Here is a 21,849-nt window from a genome sequence, read left to right on the forward strand (position 1 = left end):
GGATGCTGGGTTCTTGAGCAGGGAGCTGTGTCGGGCCTTCTCTGATTTGGAGCAACGTCCAGCCCCATTTAATCACTGACCTTGATGCTTAAGTGACTGGAAGTAGACGGAGTCTTTCTCTGTCTGGGAATCCATGCCAAGAGCAATAAAATATGGAAGACAGTAAAAAGATATTTGGAAGCTAGGGCTGGCTTTAGAGACTAGTATCAGAAAAAATGTTTATTCATACTCAGTGTGCATTATCGTGTAGTTTCCTGCAAGAACCTGCTGTGCTCTGAAGAGGTTTCCGTCATGGCCTGGCCTTAAACATCTAGGAGAAGCTGCTTCAGTGCAAGGTGACTTGAATGAGCACCACGAAACCAGTACAACTGTTAACCAGTTGGCTGGTGTGAATATTTGAAAAGTTGTTGGGAATAAGATTACACGTGATAACTGATTCTCGAATCTTTATAGTCATGTTTATATCCAACAGAAGAGTCAGTCATGGCTTCTGGGGGGCCCCCTGCACTGGCCCCAGGGATCCCACCTCCTGTGGTTCACACCCTGCACAGTCCTCTCCGTACAGGACGAGCTGGACCCAGTGCTTTGCTCCCAAAGAACAGAGTGAGATGGAAGTGCCGGCAGTCACTTCTCTGATCAGGACACAGAGCAACAGTGCTTTCATGCTGGAGGTTCCTCTTGTGCCCTCTGAGGGGAGCCAGCGGCCGTGTTCAATCTCCCCCTGGAGGCCCCTGGGGGGAGGGACTGAAGGCAGCTGCTGGCAGATGTCCATGGGGAATGGAGACCATCAGCCCAACGGTCCAGGGCCTGAATCCTGCCGACAACACAGGAGTGAGTAGAGTAGACCCTGCCGGCTGAGCTCTCGGATGAGACGGCAGCCCCAGCCACACTCTGTGGGCACTTCATGTGAAGCCGTGACCCAGAGGTGGCAGCTAAGCCTCACCCAGATTCCCAACCCACAGAAACTGTCAGATGGGGGGGGGTCACTGGTTATGCAGTTACAGGGTACCTGAGACAACATCAAAGCATTAAATGGGAATATGGTCATAACCACTGTGACACAGGTTATTGCTGAGTGTAAACACGGAACAAACACATTTACATGGGATAAAATGCCTCAGTTCTCTGCTGAAGATGACCTTTTCCTTCCAATTCCCACCTTTCATTTTTCCTGTTTCTTTTAAATTTTTATTCATTGATAGATCTAGTGAAGCAAGTGAATTTTGTATTTGAAGATTAAATGATTAAAAGATTAATAATCTATAGATGACTTAGTTTTCTTCCACTTAGGCAAAGATCTCTGACCTGTGGTGCACGGGACCAACACTTGGTAATCGAGGTGGTGATTCAAGCACAGTTGTGAGAATTCAGTATAGTGGCTCTTGAAGGAGAATAATGTATATTTTATGAATAATAATAAAGTAATTAAATAAGAATCATATTAAATTTTTATTAAATAATGGTGGCTTTTTTCTCAGTTATTAGACATTTAAATTGCAATCTGATATGTATTAAGGTTCTTACATGGAATCAAAGCTAAATTGTGTTGAACATGGAGCTGAACTGTTACAATTTGCATAAATGTTTGAATTATAAGGTAACACATAATTTCTAACTTTGCAAATTTTCATTTTAAATTATTTAGAAATATTGCTTCAACTAATTAGAGGTCAGAAATAATTCTACATGCCACAAAACACCTTGTCAGTCTTTGCCATCCTCGTGCACATCTGCCACAAGACCTTCAGACGCAGCGAGGAAGAAGAGCACCCACAGGGTGACAACTCATGATTCCAGTTCTCCTGAATTATAACAAGTGCCTCTTCCCATTGGCGTCACGTTCACTTCGGGCTGCAGACACTGCCCTCCTGGGCACTGACTTGGCTGTGTTTTGATTGAACAGAGCCTTTTCTGTTCCATTTTTCTTTTAAAGCAGTAGCCACATTTAATAATCGGAACAGTCAGCACAAAGTCCTGTTGCCTGGCTTCCTGTGAGCTGTAGCACTGAAGGATCTGGTAGCACTGAGGAGGAGGCCCCCAGAGCTCCACAGCTGTGTATCAGCGCTCCCGCACTGCAGGCCCTGCGCTGTCCCCAAACCTATGGATGGGTCAGGGCTGGGGGGGCCTTGGCTAGTGGGGAGAATCCAGATGTGAGCAAGTTCATCAGGAGAAGCAGCCAGAGGTGGGACCATCGCATCCGAAATGCGCCTGCCTGACCCCCTGGATCAGCCGCCACCCGGGAGACGCCCCCTCAGCCCTCTCCTGTGCCCTGGCCCTAGCACAGCCTTACCTTCCTGGGGCCCCTCCCTACCCGAGACCCCTGCTCCCTGCTGGGGCATCAGGATCCACAGCCTCCCACGTGGCAGTTACGTCTGACAAGAGCAGCCTGGATGTAATGTCTTCAAGTCCAGGGTGGAGTTTCCCGCCCTGTATCAGAAGATGCTGAAGGACAGACAGCCGTATACGGCTCTTGTGCATCAGCAATGGTGTTTGCTTGAACTCATGGAACAACGGATATGCCCTCTCACCTGGCACAGCCCCATGGCTATCTGGCTGTCACAGTCCATTACTGTGGAGACTCAGATCCTCACTGAAGTTTGTGAAGTAGGAGGAAATGGGATAAAGCTTTCTTGTACTCATCCCAGAACTTGGGGAGCAACTGCTCTTCTGAATGTCCCTCCAAAAGTTAAATTACACGGATGGGGGTGGGAAGGCATCCTGGGACAGGCAATGGGAGCTTTTAGATGTTGGGGGCTGTCTGGGCACACTCGGGGTGGAGTGGATCTGTGCCCTCACTCTCTGCATGGATGGGGAGCTCCCTCCACCTCCTTCCTCCAGGCTCCTGCACTTGGGGACTCACTATATATGACACCGTGTTCAGCACGATGAGGTTGGAGGTAGTGGGTGTCTCTACCTGATTTTAATCTCCCCAGGGGCTGGACTGAATGATGGGCAGTGGCATTTGGTCTCCCTGATGGTGAAGGGGAATCAGCTGAGTGTGACTGTGGACCACAACCAGGCTGCCACCATTCACGCTGCGCTGCCTGTGGAGACCCCTGCAGGGGTCGCCTACCGCTTTGGAGGTGAGTGGCGGGCTCCACTGGCACTCACTCAAAGTTCACCTCTCCCAGCCCCGCTGGGACAGCTGAGACATTTTCCTAATAATTCACGTGTGGCTGGTTCCCCAAGGGTTCAGCAAATGTGAGAAACTTTACTTTTTTCTCAGCAGATTTATTGAGGTAAAATTTACATTAAACATGAGAATCTCTTTACCATTAGGGTCTCGTATATCCAGTCGTGGTTATTAGTGGTTTGTTCCTAAGTCGTTCACCTTCCCATGTCCAGCGTCCTGAGTGCAGAGACCTGTGCCCGTCTCCTTCCCCCTCGCTCTCCCCCTGGTGCAGGATCTCCTCGGTGTCCAGGCACCGCTCTGGGGTCAAGGGAATAGTCTGTAGATCTTCTCTGCACATGGCAGAGCATGTCAGGCTGCCTCCCACGGGTGGCCACCACGGTGGCTGGTCTGTTCTGGCCCCCAGCTGCTCTCCAAACAGCTGTTTAGCAAATAGAGCACCCCGCCCCTCACGTTAGAATTCTGGTGGCGCTGGTTCTCTTCCTTCTCTCCCCTAGACCGAGCTCACTGTGTGGGGTGTGCTCCAGCAGCTGCACTCCCCCCGGCACAGCCTCCTGCGCCCATCCCACTAGTCCCGTCTAGGGACGCCTGGCGTCCAGTCCCTTCCTCCAGTGCAGTCTCTCTGCGGTTCCATATCACGCTGTGTGTGGCGTTGGGTGGACGGCCCCAGGCTGGGTGCACCCTGCATCTCAAGGAACCTGGTGCAAAGACAGCGGCAGCCATCCACCAGCCGCCCTCGGAGGGACACCTGCTGCCCCCTCGGCAGTCTCGCACAAGCCGCTGTCAATCAGGATTGGGTTTCCTCCAGAAATCTTTGTATTTAGAGCCTCCAGCGATGGGCTCAGCTGGACACCCCTCCTCACCCCAGCCTGCGATCGCAGGGCCGCAGGCTGAGTCGCACCTGGCCCGGCTCTTGCTGTGCCTCTTTGTGGAGGCCCTGAGCCGGGTGCACGCGGAGTTTCTCTGTGAGGCTGCGTGGCTGTTCTGCATGGCTGCAGTCGCCACTGCTGTCACAGCTTCGGAGCTGAGCTTGGTCTGGAAGAGTTAAAGGATGTGTTTCACGAGAAAGGGGGATTAGCAGAACTGTTAGTGTTTCAAAATCTAACGGTGGCCCCCGATTTCCTTCACGTTCCTGTCCTTTCAGCCCTAGCATATCGAATGTTGGAAGGTAGAGTAGACGCACCCGCAGGGGTAAACCGGTGGCGGCATCCTCGGTCGATGTCTCCCCACTTGAGCTCCGTGTGTTGCCCTGAAAATAAGAAAATCTGAATGAATCTGACCAGATCCTTGTGACATAATTTCAAATTTTGAGCTTTTCTCTGTGCTTCACAGAGGCTGGAAACACACACTTATTTGCCATGTAGATGTCGCTTATTGGGAAGAGAAAGTGTTACAGGGTTATGACTATTCTTGAAGCCTAAATGTAAACTGAACACGTAATTATCATGGACACTACCCGGCAGGAATCCAGCGTGGATGGTGAGAGAGTTAAAATGCTGAGTGATTCTTACTCCCAGTTATTCCATGTTTATGACTATTTACCATAAGGCTACAGGGAGTTATTTTAAAAAAGTCATACATAAATTTGGTGAGTGAAGTCTATACTTAACAAAATAACTTACGTCGGTTTCTGAAAATATAACTTAAAATGATCATAACAACTCAAGCCTACAATATAAATAGTAATATAACTTGATAATTTCTAATATTTAAACAACTGGAAGATTTTCTAAGTTTAAAAACAACTGTTAAATAATTTTTATCTGTAATCGGGGAAAAATGATGCCCCAGGTGTGGAGATTAATAAAGCATCACTTTATTAGTTGGAAAAAAAGTGAAGTATAAGCCGAGGTCTCAAATCAAAATGAGCATGAGAATGTTTTGGCATTAAATGACATGAATGCTTAAAATGGGTGCCCAGGTGTGCCATTTGCACAGGAAAATTTAGTATTAACTGAGCGCATGCTGGATCTGCCCACACAGTGACACTAACCCCCGAGCACCCTGCTGTCCCCCCCCTGCAGCCAGCGAGCCTTGTTCCTGTGGAGCAGTGCTCACATCCGCACGGCAGAACCTGGCAGCGGGGTGCACAGATTGCTCTCCACGTGGCGCTGGGTGCTGGACCTCACGGCGGCTGGGAGAGTAGAGGTCCTGGCGTGGCCCCAGGCCAGCTCTGTAGCCCTTCAGGGTTGTGGCTGTGGCCGGAGGAAGGGGGATGCTGACTTTGGAAATTATCAAATGCCCGTTCCCTCTTTCATAGCATATCCTCCAAGAGGATGTTTTTGAATGCTGTGCTTGCTCCCACGTAAACTGTTATTTTTACGGTATTAAGGCATTATTGTAGAAATTTAATTTTTGACTCTATGTTTGACTAGGTCGCCTGATACAAATCTGATCATATAAAACAGATACATTTTCCTTAGTTTGCTAAGCGAGTCTTTAGGACACACGACTTGAACCAGCCTGCAGGTGTGCATGCTCGCAACACACGGGCCTTGCCCAGTTTCTGGATGAACAGAAGGTGCCTGGTCACCTTCCGACTTAATACCATTTTTCAAATGCCACAGTTTCAGCAATGTCTACATATGATAATGAAATCTGTTATTTCGTTTATATTTTTAAATTGACGTATGTTTAAATTTTTTCACGTACGATGCGCAATGCTGGAAGGGGTTAAATTTCCTAGTGTGCTTCAGAAGAAGAGCATGCTTTGAGTTCAGTTGGAGTTTTCAATCCTAACTTGTCTTCATCTCTTTTATATTCCCAACTCCACTGTTATTTCACACCTACCCACCTCACTTCCGCCCTCTTCCCTCCCAAATGAGCAGGAAGGCCCTCTCCTCCGTGGGAAGGAACCTCTGAAAGTCCGGAGTCCCTGACCTGAGGGAGTGACCGCCTTTCACGCCAAGATACCGTCAGCATGGTGTCCTGACTCCCTCTTTCTCTCATTTTCCTGCGTCTGAACAACCAGGGTGCCTCCCTCCCAGCTCTGGACCTGAGTGTGAGAGCTCGCTCGGTGGATTCCAGGGGTGTCTGAGGCTCATCTCCATCAACGCCCAAGAGGTGGACCTGATCTCAGTGCAGCAGGGGATGCTCGGGAATTTCAGCAACCTGCAGATAGACTCCTGTGGCATCCTGGACAGGTGAGCACTGCGCTCCAACACCCACTTGCGAGGGGCTGGTGGAGGGTCACAGAAGACACAGTGGGAAAGGCTTCCTGTCACTCTGTCTCTGTCTCTCTATCTCTGTCTCTGGTTCTGTGTGTCTCTCTCTCTGTCTGTCTGTCTCTGTCTTTCTCTCCCCGCCCCTCTTGCTGTTCATAGGGAGTAAGATAGTTATATTTCCCATGAAAAGGTAAGAAAATTGTGTCTACAATTGTACAAAGCAGCTTCTTTCAAATGACAGCATATGTGCAGAAGGAGCACGCTCCTGACTTCTATTCTTGTATGTCCATGACCTCCCCAATTCAGAGCAAACACTGCTGATGTGGCTGCAGTTGTCGTGGATGGAAATAGGTCAATAATGTGTCATTGAAAAAAACGGGTGAAGATCATCAAAGGCAGGAAACCAGGGGCCCCCGTGGTCAGAGCATTATTCCCGCTCCGCAGGGTTAGGGGGCCTTAAGAGTGGGATACCTGAACTTGCCCCAGGTCCCCTGGGGGCAGCCAAGACCAACCCTCGCCTGGGGACGGGTTGGGTTAGCACTGGGAAAGGAATGAGGGTGATGGCAGCGCAGCAAGGTGGAGGGCAGCTCTCAATCGAGGAGAAGTGACACGTAGATAGTTAACAGAAAAGAACTTCTGCGTCACCACAGCAGGAAAGCCAGGCTCTGTAAACAGAATGAGTATCATTTTATTCATTCATTTTGCTTGTGGAACATTGGGATTCTTGTATCTGTGGGTTTCTAATTTTTATCAAATTTGGGAAAGTTTACACCATTATGTCTTCAATTCTTTCTTCCTTTACCCCTTTTCCTCCTTCAAGAACTGTAAATACATGTCCAGTTGTCCACAGGGAGCTGTCCCACGGCTCACGGGTCCCATGGTTCATGAAGAGCTGTCATGCTCTCTGATTTTTTCTGCATGTCTAATTCCATTCAGCATATTTTTCATGTCAACACTGTACTTTCATCTCTACAAACTCGGTGCTTTTTTTATATCTTCCACTCTCTGCTTATCTTTGCTAACTTACAGAAAAGCCCCTGTCTGCCGAGGGGACACCTGACAGCTCTGGACCGTTGCTGTCAAGTTTCCCTCACTTCGGCTGCATCCTCCTGCTTCTCTGCAGGCTGGTGACATTCACTGCTGAGCCACACATTTGGCTTCTGCCCTTTCTGTTCTGTGTGGTCTGTATTCCTGTGAGTGTCCTTGTCTCAGTTCTTGGTGGTGAGAGGCGTCAGGTTGGGCAGCATCGAGACTTGGGGTGACCGTTTTCCAGGGTGGAGACAAGACCACCCTGAGCAGATGAGGCGTCCTCTTGGCTGGTGCACAGGCACCTCCCAGCCCTGTGTCAGCACTGGTTACTGTCCCTTCTGGTCCTCCGGGGGGGTTCTCTCCCTGGCCATAGGTGACTTCCTCACACCACACGATCACCAGGACTCTGCTGAGCACCCAAGGGCCTCTTCAGACCTCTGAGCAGCACCGTCCTCTCTGGTCATCCATCCTGTCACACGAGCTGCCACGGTCGCCCTCAGCTCTCAGCTCCATCTTCTCAACCTGGGCGTTTTGCATCTCTGCGGGTCCCCGCTCTTCCTTTCTCACAGTCTGGAGAGTCTCTTGGTACAATCACAGGACATGTCTTGTTTGCTTTCTGTGTCTTAGTTTTCCATCTCTTACTGTCCGTCCCTGCCTGATGGCCGGTGTCTTGGAAACAAGCTGTCATTTCACGTTTCTTCCTTTTTTGTGTGTTTGTGCAGGGGGACAAAAATCCTATCCCTGTCAGTCCACCTTGGCCATTGCCGGCAGCCCTCACGTGTCTGATGCCCACCGTTTATCTGTGTCCACTCTCCATGACTGCACTGAGCACATTTCCACTCTCTGGCCAACTCTGACACTGCAAATATTTAAATGTTTGTCACTTTATATGATTTTCTAAACACTCTTTTTCTTCAGGTTAAAATTCTCTGGTTCTTTAACCATTTCTCAAATATCATGTTTGAAGAACTCCAGGACCCCGTGCTCTCTGCTCAGGAAAAATGGACAGCCAGCACCCCTCGGTGCCTCCCAGACCTGGGGGAGCCTCCACCTGGGCCGCACTTACCTCCTCCCGTGGGTGCTGGGTCCACGTCTCCGCCGGGGTCAACCTGTGCTTCACTGAAAGCCCAGATCTGGGACCCTGGAGAGGAGTGAGACCCATGCTTGACACGCTTGTACACTGACACTTGCACACACACCCACACATGCTCACTCACCCAGTGCTCACACTCACAATACACTTGCATAGTCACACACTTGCACACACACATACACAACATTCACACACTCATCCAGTGTTCACACTTGCACACTCACACAACACTCACATGCACATGCTCATGCTTGAGCACACACACACTTACCCAGTGCTCACACTCACACCTGCTCACTCACCCAGTGCTCACACTCACAATACACTTGCATAGCCACACACTTCACACACACATACTCACACAACATTCAGACACTCAGTCACCCAGGGCTCACATTTGCACACTCACACAACACTCACATGCACATGCTCATAGTTGAGCACACACTCACACACTTACCCAGTGCTCTCACATTTGCTCACTAACCCAGTGTTCACACACATACACTCGCACACTTGTATGCACGCACAACACTCACACACACATGCTCACACACTCGCACCAGCACTGCCAACGTGGCCATCCTTCCTGTGTCCGGTAACACGTGCAGTGAAGGCAGGAAGCTCCTCCGTGTCAGAGGGACTCGACTGGGGGAGGGACAGCAGCTGCTGGACCAGGATGGGGGCAGGTGTGCTCGGCCTGTGGTCTCTGAGGGGAGGAGGGAGCAGAAAGAAAGAAAGACAGCCTCTGTTTTCCAGGAAGCCTGATTTCAGCTTCTTGGACTGGAAACGTATGAATGTAGGAATGGGTATGAACTGTGCTGTTCCGAACCACATGCCTGGTGGTGGCTTCTCTGGACCAGTTCACCAGGAGGAAAGTCGTGGGGAGACACCTCGGGGGGCGCGGTGCACTCTGGATGGAGAACGTGGGTGGGGGGACGCGGGCCGGGCACAGGCAGAGTCCTCAGGAGCCACACACCCCGCCAGGCCCACCTTGAGTGGAATGAACACACGAGCGCTTTCTCCTTCAGTTCACAACAGTAAAAATCCCAATTCCAGCCCAAAAATAGGAAAAATGGTTCAGGCAATGGATCGTGACAGGCAGATCAATTAGGAAATAGAGCATTTACCACAGAATGAAAGACTCGGTCTTTGGTTTCCACACACAGTAGTGTAGCTCTTCACAGGCTGAGAGCGTTTTCTGGGTAGTCTGCAAACGACAGCCACAAGGAGCACCAGCACCGCCGGCTCTGCCGCTGGAGCATCTGAGCAACCACAGGTGTTACCGCTCCTCTGTTGACTGCAGCTGTGGTGGATTCCCACCATCACACGGGTGTCTGTGAATTCAAATCTGTGCTTTTCAAATACCTTACGGTAACTGTGTAATGGGTTTCTCTGAGCTATCAGAAGCACTTATAAAATATAAATTTGTTGACATGGAAATTCTCATGGCATATTAATGAAACATTGATAAGACGTTTGCAAAATATCATGTGTAATTACATTTTATATACTTAACTATTAATATATGCACATGCATAACTATAGTGGTTATATTATGGGCTAGAATTTCAAATCATTTTTACTTTCTGTTTTATACTCTGCTGGATTGTTTGAATATTTGATAATGAACATTTGCTTTTTGTCTTCAAGAAAATCAATTATGCTATGATCAATTAAAATAGACAAAAGCCTGTAAGTGAAATTTCAAGAGTCCCGTTCTTAATTTTAATTGAGCAGATGACAAAATATCCATCGTGCATAGATGGTTGTTGGGTTTTCTTGAGTATTTTCTGATTTATTTGTTTTTCTTGGGAAAACATAGTGTGCGTAGAGCTTTGGTCCTGGCTAGTCTTTTATTCCAAATTCCAAATGGAAAAAGAATCAGAAGGATGTGTGAGCCTAGAATAAACAACCTTGTGGATTCCTGGCCTGACAGTCCCCTATGGACCTCCCTCCCCTCCTTCTCACTCTCCTCTTAGTCTCTCCACTTCCTTTCCATTCTTTCTTTTAAGAATTTAAATATTAGGGCCGGCCCCATGGCTTGGTGGTTAGGTGCGTGCGCTCCACTGCTGGCAGCCCGGGTTCGGATCCCGGGCGCACACCGACGCACGGCTTCTCCGGCCATGCTGAGGCCGCGTCCCACATACAGCAACTAGAAGGATGTGCAGCTATGACATACAACTATCTACTGGGGCTTTGGGGGAAAAAATAAATAAAATTAAATTAAATTAAAAAAATTTTTAAATATTGGAACAATTCAACATGATAAAATGTCACTGTTATTTTTTGTAAGCAATTGCTATTCCTAGCCAAGCGGCAAGTCCTGTGGTAGAAAAACACAGTTCTTCAACAGAAAGAGAAGAATCATAGGTTCAGACATCCCAGATACATGGCCATCAGAGGAGTCTAAGGGCTTACTGACGCGGGGGTTAGTGTTGGGGGTGGAAACTTCACAGCAGGCTCCACGGCCATTGGCTCTCTGGGGTTGTGTGTGGCTGTCGCCCCCCATGGCGTCGCCCTGTGCACATCGGCTAACAGGCCCGAGTTTTGAGATGAACACACAGGAATTGAGAGCCTCTCTGCTCCCCTTTCAGGTGTCTGCCCAACCACTGCGAGCACGGCGGCAGGTGCTCCCAGACCTGGACCGCCTTCTACTGCGACTGCACCAGCACCGGCTACGCGGGCGCCACCTGCCGCCACTGTAAGCGCTGCCCACTCCACTCCACTCCTGTCTCCTCTGCTCTCCCTTTATCTTTCTCTTTAGGACAAGTAAACTGCCTCTATCTGCCGCCATGATAGACACACGCGTGTTTCAGCCTCTCGCTGAGGTCTAGGTTGCTCATTTAAAGTCACTTACAGAAACATAAAAATTGATAGAAAAGGAGAGGATAACAGAAAAAGGGAAAATAAACTGAGAAAATCCAGTATAATCAAAGAGAAACATGAACAGAATCAAGCCGAATGCACCCTCTGGTTTGGTTTCTTGAGTTGGGCCACAGCTTAGCTTTGAACTTCCTGGCAACACCACATAGTGGAAAGACGATCGTTACCAGGTTATTAATGTTCGTAAAATTAGACAGAGTCCCGGGAGAATCGGGTGGGCGTTCCTCGCATGCTGTGGGGATTCAGATTTCAGAGGGAGTCCCGTCGACCCTGAGGCTCTTCAGTGATGGTGCTAACTGTTAGTGCGTTGTGAGCTCGTCTTAGAGGCCAGGCGCTGTTCTACTGCCGTGTGAGCACTGCCTAATCCCATCCTCACGGTGCTTGCTACCAAAATCCTAATTTCCCGTGAGGAAACTCAGTGGTTCCGGAACTGACCAGCTGTTCTTCACCTGGTGCAGGGTTTCTCAACCTCGGCGTCACTGGCATCTGGGGTCTAATGATTCTGTTGTGTGGCTGTTCTGTGACTACAGGACGTGACCAACATCCTGGCCTCCGCCTACTGGACTCCAGTGGCACAGGGTCACCTGGTGGAGAACCACTGCCTTGTGTGATGCTCCGCACTTCTTATTTAATTTAACCCTGACAAGATTCACGGGAGGACCTTTCTTACAGTGGGGCCTGGGTTTCTATCTCAGGTCTCAGGGTCTGGTCCTGGGGAGGAGCTGGGACCAGACCTGGGCCCAGGCTGGGGTCTCACAAAGAAGCTTGGGAGGAGAGGGGGTGATCAGGAAAGTCTCAGCTCACCCACCTTCACCCCTGCTCCTCTGCGTTCCCTATGGGAGAGCAGGCTGAGAGCCCCTGCTGACCAGTCTTCCCAGCTACACGGGAGGGGGAGCTCCCACAGGCCACATCGTCTCCTCTGTTAGTTACTCCCCATCATGCCCAGCACAGAATCCTACACAGAGCAGACGCCTCTTGAATATGCTCTGAGGGATTAATTTTTCTCATTTAACTGTAATGAGCAACTGTAAACCCAAGAACTCTGAGAAAACAGTCACGAGATAAGTGAATGGATTTTCCGTCTGAGCCACTTGACCTACCAATGGACTTGACTGTGCTTCTTCGCAGGTAGAGCAGAGGGAGATGACACTGGGCCAGTCCACAGTGACCCACTGGGGAGACCGTTCTGAGAAGGGAGGCCGGGTGGAGAGACCCAGTTAAACTGACTCATTACAGCCTCTGTTCTTAATCGGGGTACTGGAAGGGACGAGGGGTGGGGTAGACTCATGAAGAGTAAGGTTTCCTTTTCAAGGGGTGTGAGCCAGCAGACAAAGATGACACGCTGCATGTGGCACAAATCCTCCATGCAGACCCTCGTGTTTCCTGGTGACGTCACAATGAACCAAATCTGCCATTGCACCAAGTAGTTTTATTTGCCTTTAGGGGTTTACAAGTGTTATAAAAATGATGGCAACACTCTTTTCTTCTACCTAGTTAAATATGTTACAACACACATTACTTAAAAAATGGTTTTGTATTTTAAGATATGGTCACATTATCTCCTGGGGGGTAAATATTTACTGTAATGCAGAACTCCGAATATTCTTCCTCTTCTAATAAAAATATTAAGAACCTCCTTCCATCCCATTTCCTGTGGGTGACTACACGACTTCTGCAGCCCTCTACGAGCAGTCCTGTGAAGCTTACAAGCACAGGGGCAGCCCCTCCGGGCTTTACCACATCGACCCCGACGGCAGTGGACCCCTGGAGCCCTTCCCTGCGTTCTGTAACATGACAGGTGAGTTCAAGTCTTGATATAAGAGTTAGACTCGAAGACTCTTATTAAACACAAAATCATAGCCCACCAAGTAGAAATTTACTTGGTCAGCAGCTTTAATAGAATAATCTTGAATAGTAGGTCATTATTCAATAAAGGTATTTGATACAAATTTTTACAAAGTAGTTCAAAAGTGAAAACTCATGGTTATGTCATTATTTGCATACATGTACTCTATTGTGGAATATTTAATAATAAAATTTTGCCTACTAAATCCTAAAACAAAAGGTTTCAAGACTTATCTGATTGGATTAATGGATTTTAAAGTCAAAAGAAATTTCAATTTTTTAAGATAAAAATTACATATATTTAAGCCATCAGTGTGATGACTTGACATACCTGTATGCATGGGTGTGCCTGCTGTTCAACAGATGCACCGTGAAATGGTTGCTGCGGTCAGCTGATTAGCATCTCATTTCCTCACAGAGCTACCTGTTACATGAGTGTGAACATAATGTCCATTTGCCCCAAGCTCCTGAATTCCTGCCTGGATACTAGTTGTCTATATCTAGGATTGCTGCATCTGTTTCTGTAACTATACCCACATCTTGACCACACTGGAATCCCTGCCTCCATCCCCTCCCCATACTGGCCTAACCCCTCACCACCCAGGTGAGACAACCTCCATGACGCTGGGGTCCATGCCTCCATCCCCTCCCCACACTGACCTAACCCCTCACCACCCAGGTGGGACCCCTTTCTTGACATTGTTTCTCCATCGCTGCATATTTCAGTAACAAGTGACTCAACTGCATCACTGGATGGAACTGCTACCTGTCTAAATTTTCCACTCTGCTAAGTTTCAAAACAACAGAAACAGCAAAAAGTAAAGCAGGGCAGATATAGATGTTAATTCAGATTTTGAGTGTCTCCCTGTGCACTAGGTTGGATAGCGTCTCCCCAAAATACATGCCCCCCTGGAAGCTGCGAATGGGACCGTATTTGGAAATAAGGTCTTTGCAGATGTAATCAAGTTGAGATGAGGTTGTGCTGGATTAGGGTCGACCTTGGATGCAAAGGCTGGTGTCCTCATAAGGAGATGGAGGTTTGGAGACACAGCCGCACCTGAGGGACGCAGGCCACGTGACCATGGGGGCAGAGGTTGGAGTGATGTAGCCACAAGTCAAAGATCGTGCAGGAATCGACCACCAGAAGCTGCAAGAAGCAAAGAAGGACCCTCCCCTCCAGCCTTCAGAGGGAGCTTGGCCCCGTGACACTTTGGTTCCAGATTCTGGCCTCAGAAATGTGGGAGAATCAATTTTTTTTGGATGACTTTTGAATAGGTTAAAAAACATTCTCATGAAAATTATTTTTTGTCTCCTCAGTACTCAAGGTAAAATCTGACTGCTTTTGCCTTTACTCGAGAGATTTGACCAAGCAAGTCAGGCAGGTCTTCCCAGCAGAGGACGTGGGTGGACCCGGAGGATCTGGGTGGTGGCCGTGGGCACAAAACTGCTTCAGGCAGACGTTTCAACACCAACACAGGGACAGCCCAGCAGTGGACGCACAGGCTCCAGGGTGGAGAAAGCTTGGGCCCGGGAGCAGAGGGCAGACAAGTCTCAGGGAGGTTGTTTGCGGGACAGCTCGGCTCTGGAGATAAACACACACATCCTCCTCATCCTTTCCTGTTCTGAGGACGGTGCTCGCCTGCCTGCTGCCCGGTGCATCTGACGTTCTGTGCAGACCGAGGGTGCATCCTTGCTCTGGAACATTCCTCCATGGTTATGGCGAGGTGCTAGAGAGACCCAGTCCTGGTCTCTCCTCGGACCCACAGAGGGTCCCCCTGTGGATCCAGGCGCCAGACTTTCAGACAAAGCAATGGTGTGTCTGAGTAATGGTTGTCCTTTGGATAAGAAAAAATGGAAGGGATTGCGAACCTCTAGAAGACCGGAAGACATGCCCTTATGCGTGTGTGCATCTATGCATCCATGTGCACACATACCAGGTGCTTGCACACATGTGTTTGCACATACAATGGCTAGGGTGGCTGCCCAGAGCACGTAGGCGGTAACTCACATGAAGCTGCACATTCCAATGACATGTTCCTTCCGCCCCTTGGAGTCTGAATTACCACAATCGTGTGCTATTCTCTGACATCCTCAGATGCTGTCGGCCGCCGGCCATCTGGCTAACGGCTCAGCTGCTCATGCCTGCGCACTTAACACACGGGGCCCTTACCAAGCGCCAGCAGATGCCAAGGTCAATGGAAATTCTGAAGCATCACGATTTCTTTGGTAGATTCTTGACTGTGAGGCCTGGTGTCTGCAGGAGTTTTATTGACCATCCGTTGTTAATTTCCGGGAGTTCAAGGCCAAGTTTATGAATCATCTCCCCGTCAACTCCATCGAGACCGTGATTATCTCCTCTCTATGGCTGCAGTAAGACTGGATGGTCATCAGAGGGGTAACAGTAGCTTTTCTCATACCATCTCACTGACAGCGTCCTTGTGGGATGTTCTGCTGCTCGCAGGCACTCCACTTTGCTCAGAGAGGTTGGAGGGGTGATAATGGGATTCAGTCACTGCCCCCCACGCTTGCTCTGCCATTCATGCTGCCCCAGGTCACCGCCCTCCATGACATTGAGCCCCCCCTCAGAAAGGCAGCATTAGAGAAGAAATCCGAGATGAAGGAAGAGCTTCGCTCCATGTGGAGTGGCAGTGAATCCTAGAATAAGGGTGACAGGCCTCTGATGGCTCAGCTGGAGGGGCAGAAGGCTGAGCTGTGGTGGGACCTTGCACCAGCCCTCCCTCCACCAGGCGGCTCAATGCTAAGAGGCTCTAGGAGGGGCCCCTGGTGGAGAAGCCCCTGCCCCTAGGGTCTGCATGAGATGTCAGAGCAGACGGGCCTGAGGCAGGGCCCCCAGACCCCCCACCTCCTTGCGTGACCCGGGAGCCACTTGAACCCTCTGCACTGGGAATAGCATGGGAGGCGACTGGGAGCCCACAGTGCATGGTTGGATGAAGACTCGTCACACCTTTGACCTCTGCATCTTCCATGGGCCAGGATGGGCTGGCATCCTCTTGGGTGGCACAGAGCACCTGAGAGCCCTGTGCATGGGTCTCAGAAAACATCATGTGGTGCAGGGAATTGGAGTGACTTTCCAGAAGCCGCAGACCCAGGACGCATAGCAACCCCGCCTCCCAGATGCCACCCAGGCCTGTCTGACTCCAGAAGCTCTGCATCTCGGGAGGCTCATCACCTCTGGCCGAGTGGTGAGTGAGCCAAAATCCGAGGGCGCAGTGATGACACTGACAGCGCCTCTCTGGGGTCGGCCCTGTCCCCAAGGACGAGACCCTCCTCACAGAGAAACAGGGGGGCACATGGAGCAGGTGATGTGCAAGGAGCTGGCACAGAGAGGAGGCGTTAATGTGAGACGTCAGCGGAGGGATCCGTGGCCTCCTGCCCCGTGGCCTCTGTGCCTTTGCACGTTGGTGTTTATTAGCTGAGTCACTCAGCTACTGCGAGGATGGTCTCGGCCCCTCTTCCAGGCTCCAACTCCTCACCTGTGTCAGGTGGGACTAGGCGAGCGTTGAGCAGGCAGGAGCACTTTGATGCCACAGTTGGCCACGGGCTGTGCCACGTCCCCCTCTCCAGGCCACGTGCCCGGCCACGAAGGATGGAGGTGCATATAAAAGAACAAACCAACAAAACCAAGTCCATGGGGTGGTTTTTCAGGCCCTTTAACTGGACAAATCCCAATAGAAACAGACCATTTGACTGACTCTTCACAGACGACGCTGGGTGGCTGGACCCATGAGTGGACTCAGGGCCTCAGGGATTGGAAGGGCCCATGCGCCTCCTCTGCACCAGCGCTCACGGGGTCTGTAGTCCAGCCATCGCGTCCAGGTGGACAGAGGTTATGCTGGGAAAGAGGTGGCCGGGGTCACGGTGCCATCTCAGGCCCGTGTCCCACCGCAGGGCAGGGTCAAGCGTCAGGGCAGGAAGCTGCTCCCTCTTGCCTGTCAAGTCAGGGCTGTGCATCTCCCGAGGCCACAACGACCTGCACGGGGCCTGACCATCGGGACACGGACACACAGGGTGCTGACGCGCAGGCGGTGCGCGGCGAGCGCCTTCTCCCACAGAGAGCAGGGTTTTGTAAGAGGGGAAAGCCATTGTTTGATTATGTCATTTTAGATTATTACAGAAATTTAATAATTTAGTTCTGCTCCTTTTTCTCACCTGTAAACATTATAAATACACAGAAATGTACATTTTCCTGAAAGGATCAGCTCAGACACAGACCCGTGTCGTGAAGGGAGGATGCTCCCCTGTGATTTAAGGGTCAGGGTCCCATGGCGTGGGTCCCACGGCCTGTGCTGGAAGGTGTCTGGCGCTCACATCCCTGTGTCCAGCTCAGTGACCCTCCTCTTTCTCTCCCGCTCTCCCGAGAGACGTCCCCTGGACCGTCCTGCGGCACAACGGCTCGGCCTTCACCAGGATCAAGGGTGCAGACTGGGAGAGCCCGCACAGGGCCGTGTTCCAGTACACGGCCAGCCCAGAGCAGCTGTTGGCCACCATTGGCCGTGCCGGGCACTGCCAGCAGGAGCTGGAGTTCCACTGCAGGAGGTTTCGGCTCTGGGACACTCGAGGTAGGTGGCCCTGGGCCCCCTGGAGTCCCACTGACAAACCTAGGTCACACCAGTGCTCCCGGCCCTGACCTGACCTGGTGAAGTGGGGTTGCAGGCATATGGAGTGCAGATCCAGCTTGATCCAGGGGCAGCCTGCTGACCTCATGGTGGGCAGACAGTTATCCCAACTGTTTTCCATGCTGTCTCTTGTGTGTCCAGTTGGCCTCTAAATGCTAGTTCAGGGTGAGAATTTTCTCCCTTCAGAACATCTCCCTGTGTCACTGTTTCTCTTCTGTCCCCATCAACTCCTCATGTCCCTGGTCCTCATTGCTGGAAGGCCTTCCAGCCTCTGCTCTGCTTCTGGCCTCCAGATTTTTCCAAACCGTCCAATAGTTCACTCTCTATGAACAGGTGCATTTTTCCGGACTCTGCTTCGACCGTGCACCCTCCTGTTTAGGGAGCTCTCGGGCCTTGCTGGGCAGAGGGATCTCCCAGCACTGCCCCTGGCTTAACCCACACCTGCTCCCAAATCCTGGTTTCTTAATGCGAGCATGGGGTGTGGTGCTGCATGTGATTTATGATGATTCCTATTCGTCCTTGAATTTTGTGAATCGCTCCTCTTTTTACCAATGAGGGGAGTGAGAGAAGGGTGTACACAAGCTCTAATTAAAGCCACCTCACCCAATGTCACCTTCACTCCATGTCTTTTCCTACAAAGGGACAGAGTCACAGGTAGAGGGGCAGGGTAATCAAGGGCTCCCGGCCCCGGGCATGAGCTTGCCGTGTGAACGTCACGATACGTGTCAGGTCCAGAGGATGCTGCTGTGCACCCCCTTGTCCCTCAACCTCTGGGCACCGGCAGCCTGCAGGGTCAGGTTCCCCCACAACTGGGGGATGGCCACTCGCTGTCAGTGTGGCCTTCTTGCCTCCCCATAAATGCAGAGAACCCCCCTCCCGACTCTCCTGGAGCTCAGTTCTGCCCCTGCGGCTGGGCCCCTCATCTGCCCCATGAGCCCTGGGATGTGAGGGGGGCACTGGGTCCCCTGAGCCAAGGGTCCTTGTTGGGAAGCCCTTGTCACCTACCCCATTCTTCATTTATAGGGAGTATGAGACAGCTCAGGGCTCATTTCTTTGTGAGTTTTGTTGTCTTTGTTGAGTTTTGATCCCTGAATTAAAAACAGGACACGTAAACATTGAAGATTGTTCTAAGCAGAATGAGGGGAAGAAGGTGCTGTGGGGCGAGGTGAGCTGGTCACTAAATGGAGGGAAGGCAGGCAGTGCGTCCCACAGGAGGAGACTATGGAGGCCGGCGGTCAGCACCACACCCTTCCACAGGTGGGCCCCTCCCTCGGCACCACACCCTTCCATAGGTGGGCCCCTCCCTCAGCACTACACCCTTCCATAGGTGGGCCCCTCCCTCGGCACCACACCCTTCCATAGGTGGGCCCCTCCCTCAGCACTACACCCTTCCATAGGTGGGCCCCTCCCTCGGCACCACACCTGCCCACAGGTGGGCCCCTCCCTTGGCACCACACCTGCCCACAGGTGGGCCCCTCCCTTGGCACCACACCTGCCCACAGGTGGGCCCCTCCCTCAGCACTGCACCCTTCCATAGGTGGGCCCCTCCCTCGGCACCACACCTGCCCACAGGTGGGCCCCTCCCTCAGCACTACACCCTTCCATAGGTGGGCCCCTCCCTCGGCACCACACCTGCCCACAGGTGGGCCCCTTTGAGAGAGAAGGAATGCTCCAAAATGGGCTGGGAGACAGATTGGAAGGAGGAGGGAAGGATGCCCTTGCCAGAGGAACAGCACAGAGGGAGCCCTCTACCTGCCCCGAAATTGTGTCCCTCCTCACAAGTGGGAGGGCGACTTGGTGAAGCTGCCACTGAGAACATTGAGTAAAATTGTCACTTAGACATGTCACCCAAGACATCCCAGAGCCTTTGAGGGGGCAGCTGAGGGCAGGGGATGGGGATTTGGAAGTCATACTTTGCAACCCGAGACGTGGAGTCACCCGGGGCCCAAGCTCATGCTGCAGGTGACTCAGGGGCGTGAGCTGTGTCCCAGCACGTGGGAAGTTCCCATGGGCTTAGCTGGGGGGTCCAAGAACAGGCGGAACCCCCGGGCACTGCAGGCATGGGGCCGGGAGGCAGGTCGCTCCCGCCTGCCGGCTCCTCTGTCACCTCTGCAGGTCCCGCCTCCAGCCTCCAGCCCCAGGGCTGTTTGACTCAATGAGAATGTGCACAGGTGACCTCAGAGCATGTGGACAGACAGGTGCAGCTCGGGGCATTTCTTTGGAGGCTGGCTCTGGGTGGACCTTTACTGACAGATGCAGCAGGAACAGGTTTCTGGGAAGGTCAGGGCTGGTCTGCAGGAGGCAGGCAGAGCGGCTGGGGTGAAAGGTCAGAGAACAGGTGGTGAGGATGGAAGGAGAGGTGTCCGAAGACCACAGAAAGAGCTTTATGTCGAGGTGCTGTGCCTGTGCCCCCCACAAGGCTCCCGAGAAACTGCAATTGGTCTGGGCCTCAGCCTCCTGTGACCCCCAATACTCCCATGTGGATCCAGTTGGAGAGAATTGTAGCAGAGACGCTCCAGTGAGGGCCGCAGCATGGGGACAAAAGACATGTCCCTCCTGCAGATCCCTCAGGGTCTGCGGGTCAAGAGTGTGAACATGGATAAACACACAGACGGACTGAACGAGCTGGTTCAGCAATGGAGACAGAAAGAGCAGAAAGGCCATGGGGGGTGAGGTCAGGATGTGGAGGGGAGCAGGTTCCAGTTTCCAGAGTCTAAAGGGGCAGAAGAGGGAGATGGAGACGGACACCCTCCGTTGAGGATTTCAGGGTCCCATGGGTGGTTTCAGACGGTGGGCGAGGAGTGAAACCGGGGCGGGGTTTGCGAAGTCTAGGGAACAGGGGCACTTTTGCTGCTGGGGCTGCCTGCCGGGGGACTTGGGGTGTGAGGCTAAGGAAGTGGGACTCTGGGGTCCCCCAGCCAGAGACTGAGTTAGAGGTTCCTGGACATGACTCCTGATTCACAAGGAATTTTCCTGTTTCTGCCTTTATTGTCTTGTTTATTTCTTCTCTTATTTTATTAATTTTTTCTTATAGCTTCCCCAAATCTCTAGAATACTTAAAAATTCACAAATGCAACCAAAGGCCCTTGATGTCATTACAACCATTTGATAATTGCTGCTTTATTGGAAAGATGAGGAAATTAGAGTTAAAAACCCAATTATAAGTTGGATTGCAGTGATACTTTTTCCTCTTTGATTTTTGAAAGCATAATTGTGAAGTAATTAAAATTTTAAAGTGTTATTATCAAAATAAATATTAAATATTTTAAATATCTTCTGTCTCCCAGCTACTAGCACTCGGCTTAATTTGGAACAAATGCCTCTCTGTTGCCTTTGTGCACAGCTCACTCTCACCGGTCCTGGGAGCTGGCGGCAGGGCAGCCATGGGTTTGCTTGTGAGCAGCTGTCCAGTCTTGGAGAGGGAGAGTCTGAATCTGACGGGGAGCTGGGCACGGTCACACATTCCGATTCTCGGGCCCCTGGTGACCACTCACTGGTCCAGAAGAGAGCATGGAAATGGCCAGCGCCTCTTAGAGCAGATGCCCTGGATGGTTCTCCATGGGTGCATCCACCTCACCAGCCCCTCTGGGCGGGCATGCACCCATGTGCTCTCTGCTCGTCACCTTCTCCTGGGGTTTGGGTGCTTCTTGGGGCCCTTGGCAATGCCCGTGCCTCTCGTCCTGTGGCCCTGGGCGTTCAGGAGGCATCCAGCTCTATGTCAGAATCCTGGCCAGGTGGCCACAGGCTCTAGGCCACAGTCAGGGACCCCGGAGTGCTGGGCTTCCACACAGGAGATTCTGTGTGCCTTTCTGCAGATGGATAGAATGCCCTCCAGTGCAGCTGAGCCCAGATGGCCCAGGCCCCGGCAGGGTGTGTCCACTGGGGCCCCATGGTGCCCACAAGAGGCCTGCAGCTGGGGGGGCTTCCGTGGATGTACGAGGAGAAGTCAGCGCTTCCCAGAACGTGCGGCTCTGTGTTGTGTTGTTTGATCCAAGAGGCATGTCACAATCCCGATCAGATGTTGGCTTCCACTTACAAACAGCTGCTGATGCTGTTTTCATTGTA

General features: G+C 51.4%; 1 protein-coding gene across 2 annotated transcripts in view; it reads left to right on the top strand.

Annotated features, from left to right (window-relative positions):
- Nucleotides 1-21,849, top strand: part of LOC101390058 (contactin-associated protein-like 4) — a 166,777-nt gene that overhangs the window by 99,574 nt on the left and 45,354 nt on the right. For both annotated transcript variants that reach the window (XM_087424542.1, XM_087424541.1), the window contains exons 9-13: nucleotides 2,934-3,083; nucleotides 6,102-6,273; nucleotides 11,014-11,120; nucleotides 12,981-13,100; nucleotides 17,530-17,727. In XM_087424542.1, coding sequence (XP_087280668.1) covers nucleotides 2,934-3,083; nucleotides 6,102-6,273; nucleotides 11,014-11,120; nucleotides 12,981-13,100; nucleotides 17,530-17,727 — 747 coding nt within the window. The remainder of the gene's footprint in view (nucleotides 1-2,933; nucleotides 3,084-6,101; nucleotides 6,274-11,013; nucleotides 11,121-12,980; nucleotides 13,101-17,529; nucleotides 17,728-21,849) is intronic.

The sequence above is a fragment of the Ceratotherium simum genome, chromosome 37, assembly GCF_057802395.1.
Source record: "Ceratotherium simum simum isolate JZ-2026a chromosome 37, ASM5780239v1, whole genome shotgun sequence".
Taxonomy (NCBI): Eukaryota; Metazoa; Chordata; class Mammalia; order Perissodactyla; family Rhinocerotidae; genus Ceratotherium; species Ceratotherium simum.